The sequence below is a fragment of the Ruditapes philippinarum genome, unplaced genomic scaffold, assembly GCF_026571515.1.
Source record: "Ruditapes philippinarum isolate M1 unplaced genomic scaffold, ASM2657151v2 ctg7253_1_1_1_1, whole genome shotgun sequence".
NCBI classification, from domain to species: Eukaryota; Metazoa; Mollusca; class Bivalvia; order Venerida; family Veneridae; genus Ruditapes; species Ruditapes philippinarum.
The window spans coordinates 22,653-44,370 of record NW_026861256.1 but is presented as its reverse complement, the minus strand read 5'-3'; the positions used below and the strand labels follow the sequence as shown (position 1 = coordinate 44,370).

General features: G+C 32.9%; 1 protein-coding gene across 1 annotated transcript; it reads left to right on the top strand.

Moving 5' to 3' along the window:
• The first annotated feature begins 479 nt into the window (after positions 1-479).
• LOC132715061 (histone deacetylase 3-like) lies at positions 480-19,917 on the top strand. The gene is made up of 12 exons (XM_060698035.1): positions 480-581; positions 8,238-8,463; positions 9,107-9,188; positions 9,998-10,110; positions 11,006-11,139; positions 11,746-11,826; positions 13,032-13,105; positions 13,896-13,960; positions 14,953-15,101; positions 15,744-15,823; positions 16,463-16,623; positions 17,198-19,917. Exons 1-12 carry the CDS (start codon positions 521-523, stop codon positions 17,271-17,273), a joined length of 1,302 nt encoding a protein of 433 aa, XP_060554018.1. The 5' UTR covers positions 480-520; the 3' UTR covers positions 17,274-19,917.
• Positions 19,918-21,718: the final 1,801 nt, after the last annotated feature.

Below are 21,718 nucleotides of genomic sequence, written 5' to 3'. Positions count from 1 at the left end.
GTCTGGTTCACTCAATAAAATTCCAGGGACCAGACAAGTACCAGACAAGGAGACACTTCCTACCTATATTCAATTAAATCCTAGCATGCAAAATATTTACAGGTTGCACTATGTTACAAGATGATCTAGACAAACTCAAGCCTAGTTTCCATTTCTATTAAAAAAACACATTTCTTCACATAGATCTATTAAAAAAAATACTGTACATGAGACTGCAAATATGATAATTTAAAATTTAAGTGATTTCAATTATGTAATTCAACTCTTTACCAAACATGCCTTGGCCAAAGAGGGCCATTCTTTCTCGTCTAGGATCATTTTCATGTTTATAAATAATAGGAATTATTTAACCTCTTCACCGGTTACACCGTTAACTCAAGCGGGGTAACTCAGGTGGTAACTCAGCATAATCTCAATAACGTCTATCGGTCGCTGGGTTAAGGGTCGCCACTATCGGTCGCTGATTTGTGCTCATTATATTTTTGTGAAAACTGTTGTTTTTCAAACATTTAAAGCAAGAATGCCGTCGTCACCTGTCGTTGCGTACTCATATGATCCAGATGTTGGAAATTTCCACTATGGTACGATTCTTTTAATCTTCTCATATCTGCAAAGATCTATCTTGCCACTTGAAATTTATGTTCGATAATGACTTTCCTCTAGGGGCAGCACGAAATACCCAAATACACTCAAATATACACAACTATTGCCCAAATATAATCAAATATTGCCTGTATATACCCAAATATTGCCCAATTATACTTAAAACAAATGTTTTATACTAAAAAAGTGCTGTTTTAAGAATCCGGGTCAGCTCGGCCCTAAAACGCACTCGGCCCTGAGTCAGCTCGGCCCTATTCCAACTCGGCACAGGTCAACTCGGCCCACTTTTTAATAATTAATATAAAGGTTTGTGTTATCATTACTTATTGTTATTGTTGTAATTATTTATAAAACACGGATTGACAGTTTCAGAACTAGCAGCAGACTAGCCTTATTAATTTGGCGTGAACGGTTTGACCCATTTTACAGACTTTTTTTATTACTGTCAAACCGTTAGGCCAAATTTTAGCTGTCATTTTTACGCACGGAAAGTCTACCGGCAACACTATCGATAGTTTGGACTGATTTTTACTGCTTTAACCTAAAAGTAACTTCAATGTCCTCTACAGATCAATAGAATATAAATTCTAGTACTAACTTCTCCTAGAAAAAATATAAGATTGTACCTGTCTTAACGCATACATGCGATTTATTTCAAATTTGTACTGTTTACTCTATCTTTGGCGGACATGTTATGACGTCATCGTAAAAAATCGATTCCGTGAAAGCTGGTAGTAGCTACCAGTGTGTCTAGCAGGTAAGTGTGGGTTACGCATGAAGATTAAATTAAAAAAATTATCGGGGGAAATAAATCTATTTTATTATTTTTTAATAAATGTGTGCATTATTAAATACTATTGAAAAGTATCATTGTATTTAACCTAAAATGCAATGGTCGCAAATAGGCTCCGTACAAGTACTGTTGTTTAATATTTTTTAAATATTTTAATACATGTACTCAACATTTATCAATTGGTGGTTTGCCTTCTTGTTTACTGCTAATGACTGCCAAATGTCACTCTCGGATAAAATACTGACTTCATTTATACATGCATATTTATATGACAATTAAGAACGTAAAAAAAATATTGAAGGAAAGTATTTGAAATACACTTCAAATTATTCAGTATTTGTACAAATAATATTTCAAGAGCTCTTTTTCACCGATTGCCGATATTTAATACCATATTAAACCTATTGATAAAGTTAAATGTCTTCTTGACATACTTTATTAATTTACTAAAAAGGAACTTTATTGTGATCCAGCCATATGCTGTGTAACTATAAAGGAAGGGTCACATGTTTTAATTGAAATAAATTTTAAGTAGAGGATATTAAAAAAAGTCATTGAGAAGATCAGAATTTTCAAATGAATAGATTAAGAGACTTATAAATGTACAAGGTGTACACTTTTGTTTGTGTCCCTTGTTGTTTTCTCGTCTATGGTAAGTATCTTCCCTTTGCCCCTAGTTTTATTTCTTTATTTCGTCCCTTCCCCCGAATTTCCTATCCCCTTCCCCTGTGCCCGTTAACTTAGTGGTCCTGTTTCATACTGTTTTGGTGACACTTTTGTTTGTGTCCCTTGTTGTTTTCTCGTCTTTGGTAAGTATCTTCCCTTTGCCCCTAGTTTTATTTCTTTATTTCGCCCCCTCCCCCTTCCCGAATTTCCTATCCCCTTCCCCTGTGCCCGTTAACTTAGTGGTCCTATTAATCATTCATTTATTTATTTTCTTTGATTTCCTTCTCAGTTACATTTTAGTGATAAGCCTGACCGTGCTCTCCATTGCGCCCTGTCCCGTTTTAATTTAGGATCCTCTTGGGTTCCTTGCCAATGGTTCTTGTTCCTGGGTCGTGTGGGGGTTGCGTTCATTGAACGTCGTTCATCTTGTTAGTCCCCTACCGGTTTACCGGAGGGGACTTTAGGTTTACCCTCCGTCTGTCTGTCCGTCCGTCTGTCTGTCCGTCCGCACTACCGAATAGGGATAGGGGGCCATCTAACTGTAAACAGAACAAAAGAGAACAATAGAGTTCATTCCGTAACAATAGAGTAAGGGGCCATTGGCCCTCTATTAAACAATAGAAAATAACAAAAGAAATGGCCCCTTATTCCATTTCGGCCGGACGTCCGTCAGTCCGTCCGTCCACAAAACTGGATCCCGCGATAACTTGAAAAGTACTGAAAATATTTTTATGAAACTTGGTATATGGATAGATGGCAGTATGGAGATTATGCACGTCTTTTTCTTTTCTTCCTATGTTGAAAATTCTGGTTGCTATGGCAACAAATAGGCTGAAAATATGGCAAATTTTACACATAAACTGGATCCAGTGATAACTCAAAAAGTATTGGAAATATTTTTATGAAACTTGACATATGGGTAGATGGCAGTCTTGAGATTATGCACGTCTTTTTCTTTTCTTCCTTTGTTGAAAATTCTGGTTGCTATGGCAACACATAGACTGAAAATATGGCAAATTTTACACATAAACTGAATCCAGTGATAACTCAAAAAGTACTGGAAATATTTTTATGAAACTTGACATATGGGTAGATAGCAGTCTTGAGATTATGCATGCCTTATCTGTTCTTCCTATTTTGAAAAAATATCAGTTGCCTTGGTAACAAATAGGCTTAAAACATGGCAAATATAACAATATTTGTGATTAGTCGAAAAGAGCTGAACATTTTTATGAAATTGCATCTTTAATTCAAGAGTTATCTCCTCTTTAAGAATTTTGCTTTTAAAATGTTATATTTTGGTAACAGGTATGTTTCAAATATTAACTTTAGAGTGTCCTTCAGTCCGTCTGTCTGTCTGTTCATAAAAACTGTTTCCTGTGATCACTTTTAAAGAACTTTTCCAACAAATTTACTTGAAATAGAGAAAAATTGAAACATTAGTGAATGGCCAATGGCCCTTCAGAATGTTGATGGGGTTCTAACCGGTAGGGGACTTATGGATTGCTTGCAATACTATGATAATTGCTTGTTTATCATATTGTATACATGTATACCGAACCGTAACAAACAGATAATGATTATCAATACAAGGTTCGGCAAGCAAGCAAAGAAATGTAAATTAAACAGAAAAAACTTATCCACATACATGTATCCACCCTCCAAAAAAAAAAAACCTACCAAAAACGCCTGAAACTGCAAAATCGAAACATAAATACACATGAGTGCCAAAGACGGCTCTGGTAGGTGCAAGTGCTCCCTTTCGCCGGTTTAAACAGAATTGATCACTTAAACATAATAATGTTGAAATTTTTAATCAACATCCACAGATGTGTACATAATACAGCGGTAATCATGGAACTTTCAATGTGACACATTCGAGGTGCTGTTCAATGAAAAGCGGGAACTAGATAACATGGAATTTTAAATTTATCAGAGGTTTTGGTGTCCTTTTGCGACAGTCGTTCTAACATTTCTCCCATCTGTCTTTCATTGTTATGCTATTCAACGTCTAAATAACGGTCACTAATTTTCCACTTGCTGCGTTTTTATCATAAACCCCGTCATATCTGTGCGACAATTGTATTTTACTGAGGACTGTCTGAAATTCCATTTTATAGTTTGAAATTTTAAGATTTTTTTCTTCAGAATTTTAAGATTATTTTTGGTTGTTTTGAACTTCTTCCCCTACACAACCGTCCTCAATTTCTTTTAAAGATAAAACAACTAGAAATTGATATGGAGTGTAATATAAATTGAAATTCTTCTTTGCTTCATTATGTATAGTATAATTATAATTCATTAAGATTTATTACAATTACATTGTATTTTCGTATGTGAGAAATCATGGCAGGGCTATAAAATAAAAAGGTAGTTCAGAAATTTCACCTAATGATCACAGATGTTAAAAAATCCAACTAAATAATATCTAATTTGACAATTTAAACGGACTTAAATGCAGTATGATCTGACATCGGACATCATAAACTATTTAATTTCTAAGTAAGGTTATCATTATTTCCTTTACACATTCTCTTTTTAATGCTGAAATATTTGTGTGTGAATAAAAGAGTTATTCCTGCAATAATTCATATAAATAACATAAACAAATTGTATAATAAAGCTTGGCAAATACAGTCGATTGCCGCGGATACCTGTGTTACACCATGGAATTTACAATTTTACCATGACACCGCTTTCCAATATGGCCGCTTTCAATAATTTTCAAGGATTAAAAAATTAAAGTGGAATATTTAGACTTCTGTTCGACTTTGAAGTATGATAATTTGGAACCTTGCATAAAAAACGATTCTCTTTCAGGTAATGTAGACCGTTTCTTTGAAACTTTTCTAGTTTTCGCTCCCAACAACTTCTAATTGGGAAGCGTCCGTGCATAAAAATGCAGTTCGTGGTTGGACTTGGAAAAAGACAGCGCCCGTCCAAAATTATCTCGGTGTCTCTTTGACAAGTCTAATTAGTTGGACTAGCAGCAGACAGGCTTTTCTTATCAATAGAATTGCCAGTAAAGATAACCGATTGCGTATCTCACTGTATTTCTGACTCGTGGTAGGTTTAACTGTTATTTTAAATACCTTCAGTGTCAAACATTGTGTTGAAATATATACTGAGAGGAAGCTAAGATCACCAGCTTTTAATTTGTGTAACAAATTTTAAAATCGGACATGTAATCGCCCCAAACTAGCAATTTAAACACGGCTAAATTTGCATTCTTTTGCAAACATAGGGAAACTAAGGGAAACAACTCTTGCTTTTTCACTCGATATACCTCGGCTATTTACGTAAATCGACAGAGAGAGTTTATAAATATAAGACATATAAATAACAATTTTTTTCTAACTATATTTTATTTCGGCAGAAGTAGAATTTATAATTATATAATAATAATATATTTCTTATTATTCATTTATATTAACAACATGCAAAGCAAAGTTAATACGTTATATATATATTTGTAAATTGGGCCGAGTTGACCCGTGCTGAGTTGTTATAGGGCTGAGTTGACTCTTTTCCCTGTTTTAATCATAAATACAATATAATACACTTTCACTAAGATATAATCAAACATACCCAAATATAGATTTTCCTATCATTGTGTTTTCAACCAAAATACAGTATATGTACTCCATTAAAGCTATTTTTTTTTAAATAACATGGACACTTGTATATGATATGAAATTTCAACAAAATTACACCTTAAAAGTATAAGTGTAGACAACAAATATTTTATCTTGATTTAAAATTGCAAGTACATTCATAAAGAACCTATATAGTAGATAAGCAAATGTCACAACTTTATTTTCTTACAACATCTTAACTGCCCATTTCAACGGAATGAGTGAAAGTTATAGCAGGTTAACTTATTTTATAAATATTTATTTATTTCTCATTATAATCTATATTTTATACCAACAAAAATAAATATTGCTATATTTGGGTATTTCGTGCCGCCGTCCTCCAGCACTGTTTCTCCATAGGCATAGGCATGATAGGCTCTTGGTTTCGGTACGAAGACTCTTTTCAAATGTATCCAAATGTAACGATTTTTAACGTTTTTGTAGTATTTTTTCTTAAAACTTCAATAAAACTGTGTTTGTACAAAATACAATTAAGTTCTCATCATAAATTCAAGGGAATCATGCTTAAAACCTAATTCACATTTACAGCTAGCTGTTTTGATGACATAAAATGTGACGTCATTGTTCAGTATGTGCACATACTCCGTCTCGTGTTCAGCGGGCCAATTATGATTATAGGTCTTCATTCCCACTCCCAGGCCGCAAACTCAATCAGTTACATGTATGTGACACTCAGTCTCTGACATAATCAGATGAAATCATAGGCAATTTTGTTACTATATATAATTATGATTATAAGTTTTCAATACCAGGCCCCAAACTCATAATCGGTTATGTGACACTCTGACATAATCAGTTGAAATCACAGGCAATTTTGTTACTAAATATAAATGGGCTGATAACTTTGCAGTTTTTATTCAAATGAGCATTAAAGGCTATTATGGTCCTTTAATTAACTCTTCTTATAATTTTAAGTCGTTTAAAGCATTTTGTAGGTGTTAAACTGATAACCAAGAGACTCCATGGTTTTGATAGCCCTTTTGCTGTTTTTAGCTCACCTGTCACAAAGTGACAGGGTGAGCTTTTGTGATCACTTTTCGTCCGGCGACCGTCCGGCGTCCGTCCGGCCGTAAACTTTTACTTTAAATGACATCTCCTCATAAACCACTAAGCCAATTTCATCCAAACTCCACAGGAATGTTCCTTTGGTGGTCACCTTTAAAAATTGTTCAAAGAATTTAGTTCCATGCAGAACTCTGGTTGCCATGGCAACCGATAGAAAAAACTTAAAATATCTTCTTTTAAAAAACCCAAAGAGCTAGAGCTTAGATATTTAGCATGAAACATCTTCTAATGGGTGTCTACCAAGTTTGTTCAAATAAAAGCCCTGGGGTCAAAATTGGCCCCGCCCCGGGGGTCATTGATTTTCCTTATATGTGTATAGCAAAAACTTAAAAAATCTTCTTTGAAAAAACCCAAATAGCTAGAGTTTAGATATTAAGCATGAAACATCTTCTAGTGAGTGTCTACAAAGTTTGTTCAAATAAAAGCCCTGGGGTCAAAATTGGCCCCGCCCCAGGGGGTCATTGATATTCCCTATATGCATATAGTAAAAACTTAAAAAATCTTCTTTTAAAGAACCCAAAGAGCTAGAGCTAAGATATTTAGCATGAAACATGTTCTAATGGGTGTCTACAAAGTTTGTTCAAATAAAAGCCCTGGGGTCAAAATTGGCCCCGCCCCGGGGGTCATTGATTTTCCTTATATGTGTATAGCAAAAACTTAAAAAATCTTCTTTGAAAAAACCCATATAGCTAGAGTTTAGATATTAAGCATGAAACATCTTCTAGTGAGTGTCTACAAAGTTTGTTCAAATAAAAGCCCTGGGGTCAAAATTGGCCCCGCCCCAGGGGGTCATTGATTTTCCCTATATGCATATAGTAAAAACTTAAAAAATCTTCTTTTAAAGAACCCAAAGAGCTAGAGCTAAGATATTTAGCATGAAACATGTTCTAATGGGTGTCTACAAAGTTTGTTCAAATAAAAGCCCTGGGGTCAAAATTGGCCCCGCCCCGGGGGTCATTGATTTTCCTTATATGTGTATGGCAAAAACTTAAAAATCTTCTTTGAAAAAACCCAAATAGCTAGAGTTTAGATATTAAGAATGAAACATCTTCTAGTAAGTGTCTACAAAGTTTGTTCAAATAAAAGCCCTGGGGTTAAAACTGGCCCCGCCCCAGAGGTGTCATTGTTTTTAACTATATGTGTATAGTAAAAACTTAAAAAATCTTCTTTTAAAAAACCCAATGAGCTAGAGGTTAGATTTTAAGCAGGAAACATCTTTTTGTTGGTCATTGTTTTTCATTATATGTGTGTAGTAAAAACTTAACATCATGAAACATCTTCTAATGGGTGTCTTCCAAGTTTGCTAAAAAAAAAGCCCTGTGGTTTAAACTGGCCCCGCTCCGGGGGCCTATATACAGGTGAGCGACCTCAGGGCCATCATGGCCCTCTTGTTTTTTTTTTTATGATCAATACTGTGCTTCTTATATATACATGTGATACATGAATTTTTACAGGTCCAGGGCATCCCATGAAGCCACAGAGGATTGCATTAACACACTGTCTAGTCATGCACTATAATCTACACAAGAAGATGCAAGTGTATCGTCCATACAGGGCCTCCGTTCATGACATGTGTAGATTTCATTCGGAAGATTACATTGACTTTCTAATGAGAGTGTCTCCACAGAATGTACAGAACTTTACCAAGCAGCTCAGTATGTTTAATGTGGGAGATGATTGGTAAGAAATTATTTAAACTTTCTAATTGTTTATAGATACATATGATTATAAGTACTTGAACTTGTCCAAACTATTTAAACACATAACAAGTATTCAATTTCAATTGTGTCAGAAGTATATTTATATATATACAAAGATAGCATCCTTTCTCTCTAAATTTCAAAACTTCTTCCCTTTTCTTGGAGGGATGAATTAGGGGCCTCTATAACAGAATGGTCAAGGTTGTGGACTTTTAAATCACTAAAGTGACTTGTGTATCTCACTGCAGTGGATTTGAAACCCATCAGGGATTTTAGTTTTTAACATGTCAGGAAGCTATCCAGCTAGGAATAATGTACAAAGAGGTAGCTGAGACCTCCTCCACCAGTAAAGCTGGAAAATCTTCATGTGACCTTTACAATGTCAATGTGACTTAAAACCAAACAAATCAAATCAATATTAATTTTCAATGAATGTTAGTCCCTTTAGAGGTATGTTTAATTTCTGCTCATTGTGTAACAGACGGCATGTTAATTCTAAAATACATATACAAACTAATATCAAGCCCTATGAGAATTTTTGGAAATACAACTTTTATATCTCTGCAATTTTAATTTTACATACTGTTTAACTTTAAATGTTCATTTCATGACTGTATTTTCAGCCCAGTATTTGATGGGATATATGACTTTTGTTCAATGTATACTGGAGCCACACTAGAAGGAGCTGTCAAATTAAATAATAATGTAAGTTTGAAAATCAGGTACATTAAATTGTTCAATAAGCTATACTGAAACAAAAAAGAAACTTTCTCCAAGTTTGAATGTAGATATGTAAGTACAGTTTTTCAATCCTTTTGAAACTCGATTTTTATGTTGAATAAACATATCAGGCTTTTATACGGGGATTAACTGACCGATTTTGTAAACAAAATGAGTTTTACAAGCTACTACATATATATAAATGTGTATATCTAAGTGGTACCCTTGAACAACTGGCACATACTTTGCGAAAGTTTCTTTTTTGGTTCAGTATATATGTGTATATTTATGACTTCATTTGGGGGGGGGGGGGGAGATATAGATTTGCTCTTGTGCATGTTTATTTGTCTGGATGACACCATCAGTCTATCAGTAGACAGAAAAAAGTAGAATGTTGGGGCAAACATGCCTTTAGGACAGTCTGGACCCATTTTTAGTTGCTTTTTAACTCTTTTACACTTAAATCATGTCTGGGTGTTCACATAGCAACATTTGAATAGTAGTAGGGACTAGGAATTTCTATCAATGTGACAGATGGATTTTTTTTTTAGAATATTATGTTGAAGGTCAAGGTCATGCTTTTTATATTATACCCACTATAGCTTTTGAATGTCAGAGATTTAACTCAAGTCGTCAATTAATTAATCTTAATTTGAATGGTCATTTTGACTTCTACCTCATTTACCTAACACTGATGGATAAGAGTTTATTAACATTTGAAAAAATTGAATTGAACCATAAAAATGTATGTTTGAAAATGTAGGTCTATATCGGTGACTGTTAAATTTTTTCAGGATTGTGATATAGCAGTGAACTGGTCTGGAGGTTTACATCATGCCAAAAAATTTGAAGCATCAGGATTTTGTTATGTTAATGATATAGTTATTGGTATACTAGAGCTACTGAAGTAAGTACAGTTACTATAATTTTTTTGTTTGAAAGTTCCCTTGAATCGTATGATGTACATTATTATATACATGTATATGAAACAAAAATACTGGTAGAAAAAATAACATATATTTAGTCACATTCAGTAAATTACTGGATTCAGAATTAATAGGTCATCATTTGGCAACTTAATACTATTTAAGGACATGATTGGTGACATGTCTGGGGTCCGTACTCTCGGTGCCTGAAGGGTGGATGGACCCTTCTTACCTTTCAAAACTGTGGAATGTGGGAGCACTTGTGTCCTATGAACATATTTCTAACTAATTTACCCAGGACTACAATGTACTTAAAAAGTATAGGATTACAACCTTGAAAGTGAAAATATTAAGCTGTTTTACAAAATTTGTAAGTACAAATGCTAAATGGTTTCCAAAATGATAGGAATCATTCAGATGGCCATGTGCTATATTCAGGTGTGTCAGCAGAGGACTTTAATACTGAAATATGAATTTCATGTTTAATCAAATTACTCCCAGTCTTAACTTACTTGAACAATGTTATTTGTTCTTCACTCATATGCCTTTGTTGTATTTTATTACTTTGGTAATTATATATATTTCCTCATACAAGTATATCATTCATGATTCAATAATATTATTATCACAAGGTTTGAAAAATGTAAAGCCTGACTGGGACTTGTACCTAGAACCCTTGAAATACCGAGGTATGGACTGAGCTATCCAGCCGCTTACACATTTTCTGTTTTTAAATGTCAAAGATCAAAATTGGTTGTTTTGTTAGTCTAGTTGAGGTGTATCAATTTTGATTGTCTATACTAACATATTTGATTCAGATATGATAAAGTTGGATTTGAATTTTGTTGTATGAAAATTGTTCTCATTACTTTTTAGATATCACCCACGTGTTCTGTATATTGACATAGATATACACCATGGTGATGGTGTACAGGAGGCATTTTATCTCACTGACAGAGTAATGACTGTCTCTTTCCATAAATATGGCAACTATTTCTTCCCTGGCACAGGTAAAATCTTGACTTAATTATGGGACTGTCCTACTGACACCGGCATCAGTGTTCGTGTAACACCTAGTCAATGTTTTGCATGCAACTTTACATTTAGTTAACAGCCAAAGGCACTCTCTTGAAACTAAAAACATGTCTTCATGATCATCAATTAGGAATTTAGGACACTCTCAAAGGATCATAACTCTAACTTTGATATTTACTGAATTGTTCCCCGTTTGTGGACACTTAAAATTCCTGGAGAAGATTTTGCTTGTAAGTTTTATTTCCTTAAACACCCAAAGAGTGTATTTGAAACTTGTGCATTTGAAACTTCACAAGTGTGTACTGGGTCTAACAAAAAAAAACTCTCATCACTTAAAAAAAATTTAAGATATAGCAGTTTTTTTGACATTTTAACATATTTATTAAAAATAAAAAAAAATTTGAACTACATGTAGACAAAAATTAGCTAGAAAGACAATTAAACAAAAAATTAAAGCCAACTGCCATAGAAGAAATACAATGTACCAGATTGGTAATTAAAATGGTTGTTCTATATAATACTGTATAATATGTGTGATAATTCAAGCAGAAATATAGAGATATGGTACTTCTTTATTTCAGGGGATATGTTTGAGCTGGGAGCAGAATGTGGGAGATATTATTCATTAAATGTACCACTGAGAGAAGGCATGGATGACCAGAGTAAGATTCTATCTGTTATCATTTATTACATTACTACACTTTCTCTTTATTTCAAGTGTTTGTTACACATAATGAAAAGAGAAGGATTGTAGATAATGATGATGTGTAAAGTTAATGATAGAAAAGTGTTTCAAACCTGACATTGACCGTGAAGTGTATAAGTAGTTGAGCACCACAAGTTAATGACTTTTAACTTTGGCATGTATTCTAGTTACAGGTTTAAACAAAAGCATAGAGTCCATTTTGTGACAATTTCCTTGTTATCCTTATGTATGAGTATATATTTCCTTATTTGCTTACCGCCTCCGTGGTCGAGGGGTTAGAGTCGATGACTTCTAATCTACTTACCTCTCTGGCGTGGGTTCGATCCCCGGGAGATGCTTTGGTAGTTTAGCGCAGAGGAAGGTAGTCTAGAACTTGTTAACTCTTCAGGAACGATGGTTAGGAAACTACCCGCCTATTTGACTGAAATACTGTTGAAAAAAGGCGTAAAATGAAACAAACAAACAAAGCAAACTTATTCGCTTCTAGTGAAAGTTAAAAAGAACTAGGTCTGAGGCTGTAAAGCTATATAATTAACTCAGACTCAGATCTCAGTTGATATTTGATTGGTCAGATTTCAGCACAAAATGTAAAATTGACCAATGAAAATCATGCTTTAAGACAGAGCCAAGAATAGTTTTCTTACAGCACATACTTACAGGAATTGTTTACCCAGTTATTGAATCCTAGGTTACTGTACTTGCTGTCTACTGATCCATACAGGGATTATATACAATGTACTTCTATTATTTACATAAACCACTAACCCCTCACCACTGTGGGTTTGGGTCCCAAGAGAGACTTTGAATTCTTTCCTGTGAGGAAGCTATTCAGCTAGCTTATAGAACGTCAGTGGTTTTACTAAGGTGCCTGTTCGTGACTGAAATAATGCATGGAAGGGCACCTGAGGTCTTCTTCCACCAGTTATAACTGTGTTAGTGGAAAGTTAAAACCAACAAGAAAAAAAAAATAGATAAATTTCCTCTGAACTGCAAAAGTGCTCCTTTACTTTATTTAGTCTAAACATTTCCAAATAACTTAGACTGATCATTTTTAAAATTCATGATAAATGCAAATACATGTACTATTTAGTAATAAATTATAAAAAGATAACATAATGTTGTTGCTTACACTGAAGCAAATTATTTTTTGTTTTGTTACAGTGTACATGAATGTGTTCAAGCCAACAATACAGCAAGTTATAGAATTCTACAGACCCACAGTTATAGTGCTTCAGGTAAAAAATAAAATATCCAGAAATAGCTTATTATTTAACATTGTAAAGACTTTATTTCATGTTTGATAATTGACAGTTAGGACTAGTCCTTTTGAATAGAGAAAACAGGTGTAGAGGTACATGTAGTTGCAAAAAAACAGAGTAGATACTTTGATAACTCAAGTGTACAAGCAAGCTTTTTGAAAAGTGGTATTGTGAAACAGTTTATGAAAAGACAACAATATGAAGGGACTATTTGTTGTTTTTTTTGTTCACCTGAACACATGATTTTGTGATAGCATGATGTCCAAACCACATAGTGGATTTTGACCAAACTTCACAGAAAGTTTGGAACTTTTTTATTCCAGAAACTACAGTGCTTTTAATCTTAGATATTTGGCAAACCATTAAAAGAATTCCAATAAATCATAAAACTAGGGTAGAAATTTGCCCTGCATAAGAGATCACTAACTGCACATAAACTAATACAGGGAGATATATTTCGTGAAGTGGCATTGCCTACTGTATCTCTACTTAATTATATGAACAATGGTCCTGAGGTAAAACAAAAAAAATAGCCCCACCAAAATTAACAATGGATTTAAAGGGAGAACCTATATATATAGGGCTATCATGACCCCATTGTTTTCTTTGGGTTAAAGTTATAATTGAACCAGGTGTCACTTATTGAGATGTGTTTCCTAGTGTTTCTGTTAACATTGAGTATAGCAGATTCACAGAAAGGATATAAGCTGTAAGGATTTAAAGAAATAAAATTATTACCACTTATTCAATCATTGCAATATTTCAGTGTGGTGCAGATTCCTTAGGCAGTGACAGACTAGGTTGCTTTAATCTTAGTATAAAAGGACATGGGTAAGTACTTGTACAATGTTACCTTGTCAAATCAATTTTTTTTAGTCCACAAAAAGTTGTTGACTTTAAACCTCTTGCCCTCTCACTGCTGTATGTTTGAGCCACGCCAGTGTCTTGGAATATTTTCATGTGAGAAAGTTATCCACCTTAAGGAACGTCGATGGTTCTACTCAGGTCCCGGTTGAAAAAATGCACAATGGGGCATGTGAGGTCTTCCTCCAGCAGTAAAGCTTGAAAGTCGCCATATGACCTATAATGTGTTGGTGTGACTTAAAACCAAACCCCCCCAAAAGGTTTTCAATTGTGTGTGAAATAGCAGTTTTAAAGTGCTGTTGAAAATTGCCTGTGCTGATCAATGCATAAAGTTCTACAAAAGTTATTTAACTGGTTCTGTTTAATGAATAAGAGCTAGAATTGAATAAAAAAAATGAAATCTTAAAATATCTTTTTTTCCAACAGACTTACCTCTTTGATATTAAGTAATATCGTCAAGTGATCTGCTGCAAAGATTATTCCAAGTATAGCACTTGGATAAGGCCGTAACACAAGTTTTACATAATTTTACACAAGTTTATGCCTGTACAAATGATTACTGGGAACTTTGTCAGCGACATACTTTTGTATTTTTCAAGCTATGACTTGCAAATTTGGAACTTAAAAGCAGATTGAACTTTTATCATCTATTATCGTCAAATGATTTCTAAGTTAGCTTTTTATGAATATAAAAGCTTCAATCCATAAACTTAGACTGCTAGTCCACTCATATGTATAAAATGAAAATTGAGCTTCAATGAAATTGAACTTGACCCATTGACCTATTTCATACAAGATCTTTAAACTTTGACCGCTCTTCCACTCACATATATTAAATCAATGTTGAGCTTGAATGAACTTGATTTTTACCCATTGACCTATTTCGTGCAATGTTGTGTATTATAGGACCATCATGACCCTCTTCGCTAAGAATAATTTAAATGTGTTTTCTTTAATAGAGAGTGTGTAAAAGTTGTGAAGGAATATGGTCTACCATTGTTGGTGCTTGGAGGTGGTGGGTACACAAAGAGGAATGTTGCTAGGTGCTGGACATACGAGACAGGGGTTATACTAAATGAGGAAATCAGTAATGAGATACCTTATAATGGTAATGTGAAGTCTTTGTTTATAATTAAGTGCTCATAGCAAAGGCATGCTATTAAAATTGTACATGTTTTCTTTATAAGATTAACTACAAGTTTCATAGCCAACAGTACAGATTCAGGTCAGACTGAAAAGTTAAGCAAACTGATTTGGCTGTATAAATATGGCAAACGTTATTTTCATGTAATGTTGAATGACTAATAGTTTAACTTATTTGCTAAGATAAAGGAAAATCCCTAGAAGGATACATGATAAGCAACTAAGCTCCCTACAGTTAATTGGGGATATGTTATTGTTGATAATTCTATTCCAGTCTTAAGGGGGTGGGCAGAGATATAGATTGACCCTTGTTCACTCATAACACCGTCAAGCTGTCCATCCATAAACATCCCATGGACACATTTCTACTTCTAAGATAGATTAACTTAAGAATGAAGTTTCTTTATATATTTTGAAGAAGTAATCGGTAAACATAATATCTCAGATTGTTATTGGAATTAACTTCAAATTTCCTGATTATGCTCGTAGTGTACAAAAATGTTTGTTCTTAAATACCGGTATGCGATTTTATTAGTCATTAGAAATCTTCATATTTAAAAACACTGAAACAATTGTAGAAATAAATTGTTTTATTTTCCTTTCTCAGAGTACCTGGAATATTTTGCTCCAGACTTTACCCTACATCCTGATATATCAACAAAACAGGACAATCAGAACACAAAAACAGTAGGTTTACTTGGCATTCCTTCTTTGCCTGTAGTGGCATAAGTTTTTTTGTCCTTTACTTTAATAGTTGTTCATTATGTCAGATTGATGACTTTTGATGAGGAATAGTGGCTTTTGATGAAAAGTGAACAGATTGATGGCTTTTGATTTTGTGTAATGGCTTTTGATGAAAAGTGAACAGATTGATGGCTTTTGATTTTGTGTAATGGCTTTTGATGAAAAGTGAACAGATTGATGGCTTTTGATTTTGTGTAATGGCTTTTGATGAAACGTGAAGAGATTGATGGCTTTTGATTTTGTGTAATGGCTTTTGATGAAACGTGAACAGATTGATGGCTTTTGATAATTAGTTTACAGATTGTTGGTTTTTGATGAAGAATAATGGCTTTTGATGAAAAGTGAACAAATTGATGGCTTTTGATTTTGTATAAATGCTTTTGAGGAAATATGAACAGATTGATGGCTGAACAATCATTATCAACATGTAAAGATGGATACATCTTTGTGATGCTTTAGTAATTGTTTCTACACAATACTATAAAATAAGTTATTTTTGAATTAAACATTCTCCAGTCATTGCACAAACGCCCAATTACTTACATAGTGCCAGTACTAGTTTGTGTTTCTTCTTCAATGTAGTACATCGACGGTCTAAAACAGATGGTCAGTGAGAATTTGAAGCAGCTGGCATGCTCACCTAGTGTAGAAATGCAGGACATACCACCAGATCTTCTATCACTGGAAAACACAGAGGAGCCAAATCCTGATATCACCAACAGTCAAGCAGACGTTGATAAAAGGTATGTACATACAAAATCATATATAGCACTCTGACAAAGTTCCGCTATGTAGGGTGAATAATAATTTAGGTTTATTTAAACCTTAACTCACTGAATTGATAAAATGGACTTGTCCAGCTTCCATTTTTAGAACTGTCCATTATCTATCATTTTGAAAATTAAAAAGTTTGTCAGCCAACATGATAGAGCCAGGTTTTGTAATGACAGTTCAGTCAGTTCTTTAGACAAATATGTCTTATAACCTCTCGGTCCATTAGTGTGTTATTGACCGAGTTATGGCCCTTTGTAACTTGAAAAAAATCTGTCCAGAGCTAAATATTGAAATGCCTCTTAAGTTTTTATTAATTAAGATAGTTTACTTGTTTCATTAGTAACTGCCAACTTCTTTTAAATTAGTTGAAAAAGAGGAGAATGTTTGAGAATGCCTTAGGCATATTGTTGTCAATTAAACCTACAGAAAATAAAAAAGCATGCCATGCCAAGAACAGAAGTGCAAAAATCCTGGGTTTAAAGACCTTTCTGTGTTCTGCAGGTCGACCTTATAGTATTTTAAATTTGTTACATTTTCTTCTAGAATTGAAGCCAACAATGAATATTATGATGGTGATAAGGACAATGATAAAGAAAATGATGGTTTTATAGAGGTATGACCACATTACTAACTAGAAGAGAATCTCTCATGGACTTTGAAGGCACTGGTATATGTGTATATACTATACTAGTACAATAAACAACTCAGTTGAAGAGTGAAAAGGGACTGATAGCAGATTTTCTTGATACAGTATATCGTTTTGGAATAGAAATAGTCTTCAAAGATGAAATAGACTTCAAAAGATGAACAAAGTGTTACACAAAACTGTATCAATATTGCATACTTTAGCACAGGTGTGATATTTGTAATTTGTGAAATTCTTGAAAACTTATTATAAAGTGTAATAATTTAAAGGATATATTCATTCAAGGTACAGATGTTGTGAAAAACTTGTAGTGTTACAGAATGTGATGCAGTCTGGTGCTCTGTTTAGGAGATTGGTATCAGTACCTTTAATAATTGAGACAGGGAACCAGTCCCATTCTCCTGCATATGACTGGTTGATTGCAGGCACAGATTTTATATCGACCAATAATTGAGCCAATTTTGGCTTGGTTTGATAAGTCTTAATAGATTTTGATGTGTACAGTGGTGTTATTAGTTTCTTGGTAACAATTGTTAGCCAAGATAGTGTTCAGGACATTCTGATGTCACATGGTATTACTTAAAAACATAATATATTTCTTTATATGGAATATTACATAATCATGACATCATTTTCACTTATACATTTCATATGAAAAAACTGTGAACAAAAGCATGCATTGAACGTCAAAGCAAGTTTATTTTTCTATAATGATTTCAGAGTGTTTTAGTCAGATATAGGATCTCACCTTTGCTGTCATAAAATATAAAATAAAAATTAATTTGTCTGACAAAATGTTTTCAGGCTTGCCAGAGACTCAATTTATTACAATTTCTGAAACTTGTTTAATGAATTTTTGTTTATTATATAGGAACTCATGTGAGATACAATATGTATTAATAACGTAAAATTTATATGAATTATAACAAGGTCATAACTGACAAACTCCGTCAGATTTTATTATTGATTTAAGTTGTACTATATAGAGAGATGTCATTATCAAGGTGTTAGCATACTGTATTCTGTGCGTAAATTATTTTTTTTTTGTTGAACTTCTTTATTTCTTGATGGATTTACTTATATAAATATGTCACCTACTACTAGAGCATGTCAAATCTTAGCAGTTATGTAACAAGAATGTTCTCCACTTCTAGCTCAAATTTTTATTTAAAAAATATTTTTATACTGTCTTCTTTGTTTTCTAAAGGGATCTACTTCAGACTTACAACGTTTGTTCCTAATATCATCACCCACAACATACCCATTGGTATTCAGCAATCTCAAATGGAACAATTTTTTTCTTGTATGCTTTTGACGTATTTTTTTTTTTTGCAACAGCATGATTTTAGGTTTTTTGTTTATGTAGAATTCATTTAAATTCCAAAGCTGTGGCTATTTTTGTTCTGATAGATGTTTTAAATGTTGTCTTACTTTTTGTTTTATTTTTTTGTTTGACTATTTGAAGAATAGGGAGAGCTATTGTACTATTGTGTTGTGTCACTTTGGTTAAGTTTTGTCAAGGGATTGGAGCTTTTCACACTTACTCGCTGTTATTATCTCACATGATCAACACAAGTCCTAAAACTCTGTAAGTTACTATTTTACAGAGTTATGCCCCTTTTCTTACTTTCAAACACTGAGAAAAGTCTAGCACGATGTCTTACGGACATCTGTTATTTTTCAATGTGCTTTAGAAATTGCAGCATTTTTATCATTTATTGTTTTGATATTGTTATGTTATATTATTTGTAAGGTGATTGTTTTATATCCAAAATTATGTAAACTGTTTAAAACAAATACTGTAGTTTTTAGCTTTAACACGTTTTTCTTTTTAAGTGCAATAGGGAAAAAAGAAAATTCATAATTTGCATCATGTCCAACATGCTCTCTTATTTCTATATAATATTTCTATATATAATATATATTATTTGTCATCTACTGAGAATTCACATAATTTCGTGGGCATGAAATTTCATGGTTTTGCCATAGAGAACATTTTCATAGGGTTCTTTAATTCGTGAACTTTATTTTCCAAAAGGTAGAATGGAAAATTATCTTACAGCAGACGAAATAAAATTTCATTGGTTTTTTAATTTGTTGATGGACCTATCAAGGAAAACCATAGAAATTAGCTCCCCATGAATAATAATGATTTTGCAGTATTAGCTTAAAGCGCTTTCTATACATTTGAACTTGAAGAAATTTAAATTTAAACTTATCATAGTATTTTTTTTTATTGAAATCTTAGTTTGTGGTTCTTCATAAAGATTTATCATTTATATACTCATAATTTATTTTTTTTTTTTTCATTTATACTTCCAAGTATGTTTTGAAGTATTTCAGAATGATTGTTTGTGAAATTTTGATAATTTGTATATAAGATAAAAAGAAAAGTAATAAAGTCTTGTAAATGTGTAACAATTTTATTTTTTACTTTTTGTCTATGGTTTGAATAAGAAAGAAATGAAATGATATTGCTAGCAAAATATATAACTTTAACTATAACAATGTCCATATCCAACTTGGCTTCAACCATCAATATTAAATATAGAACAACTGTAACGAATATAATAAAAAGAGGCACTTTACCAACATAGTTTTATATATTAACATAAAATAAGACTTTTCAAGTTAAAATAACATCCAGTTACCTCCCTTTGTAAAATTTTGTTGCATCTTTAATTTGTTAATAGCATGTCCATTGCAAATTCCGTTTTAGTCATAATGTTTGCCATTTTAAGGCAGAATTTGGATTCGTGCAAATTATTCTGACGGTCCAATTTGTTATTTTACTAAAATTCTAATATTTTCTCAATGCACATGTAGTAAATCTCCAGGCACTAGGCGTAGAGCGTACATAATGCCAATTGAATCTTGAAAGATTTTGTTCAAAAAGTTGTCAGCAAAATAAAAATACAGATTTTTTGGCCTGAACCCAAAACATGACTTGGAGGAGTAACGAGGTACTATTTCTAACTTGTTGTTATAAACTCTTAAAAAACAAGAACATTTTTCAAAATACAGTAAAGAAATATACGAATCACGGGAGAAAAAAAACAACATACATTTAATTTTGACATCCAATGTAAATTGCAATGGTTGTCAAAGTTATTACTTAATTTTAGGTATATTTCTTTTCAAACTATTTTATCAATCAGATAATTCTGAAAACAATGAAATAGATTTTAAAAATGTGGATTTATTTATAATGTAAAAAAAAATGTAAAAAAAGAAACTGAAAAAAAAAATCCAAATGCCGTGACATATAGTTGAGCATCTTTTTCATTATCTCTTTAATCAGTGAGGATCAATTACAGTACAACCTCTTCAAAGCAATACCCTTTGTGGAGGCATAGGTTTTGATTGTAATGAGAGGTGTTGCTGTAGACAGGTTAAATCTATTATGAATTCCCGTGAAAAAATTAAAATTGTTGTCATAAAGAGGTGGTTAATCTAGAGAGGTTAAATCTATTATACATGTAAATTCTTACTTTTGAAACTGTTGTTGTAAAAAGGTCGTTGTTCTAGAAAGGTTAAATCTGTTTTAAATTCGTAATTTTGGAAAGATTAAAACTACTTTTGGAAAAATTAAAACTGTTGTTTTAAAGAGGTGGTTGTTCGAGAAAGGTTTAATCTATTATAAATTCTTACTTTTAGAAAAAATACAACTGTTGTTGTACAAAGGTGGTTGTTCAAGAAAGTTTAAATCTATTATAAATTCTTACTTTTAGAAAGATTAGAACTGTTGTTATAAAGAGGTGGTTATTCTAGAGAGGGCCGGTCTGTAGAGGCTGCACTGTATTTAGAATGCAAGATTGTGTCAGAGGTGTCATTTGGTGAATTTCTCTCATTATTTTTACTGGCAGGCAATTTATTTTAAGTAATATAAACAAAAACAATACGAATGTAAGTAATGTAAACATGAGACAATTCTCTGATAACCTTAAGAGCACAAATGAGCCGCGTCACGACAAAACCAACATAATGGGTTTGCGACCAGCATAGATCCAGACCAGCCTGCGCATCCGCGCAGTCTGATCAGGATCCATGCTGTTCACTATCAGTTTCTCTACTTGTAATAGAGTTGGTAAGAGACAGCATAAATCCTGATCAGACTGTGCAGGCTGGTCTGGATCCATGCTGGTCGCAAACCCATTATTTTGGTTTTGTCATGACTCGGCTCAAATATTTCAGCATGCATGACTGTAAACACAAACATTGAAATAAATTGATTTAGGCAACAAATACATGCAAATATATAATATAATGTAGAAACAACTATCACAGCGTATGCTCATTTTACACAAAAAGGTAATTTCTGTGTATAAGATATTATAGGTATTATTAATGGAAGTGTAATTGCTATAAAAGCAATGATCTCTACATGAAATTACTGAAGCTGAGACTTTTACTGGAAA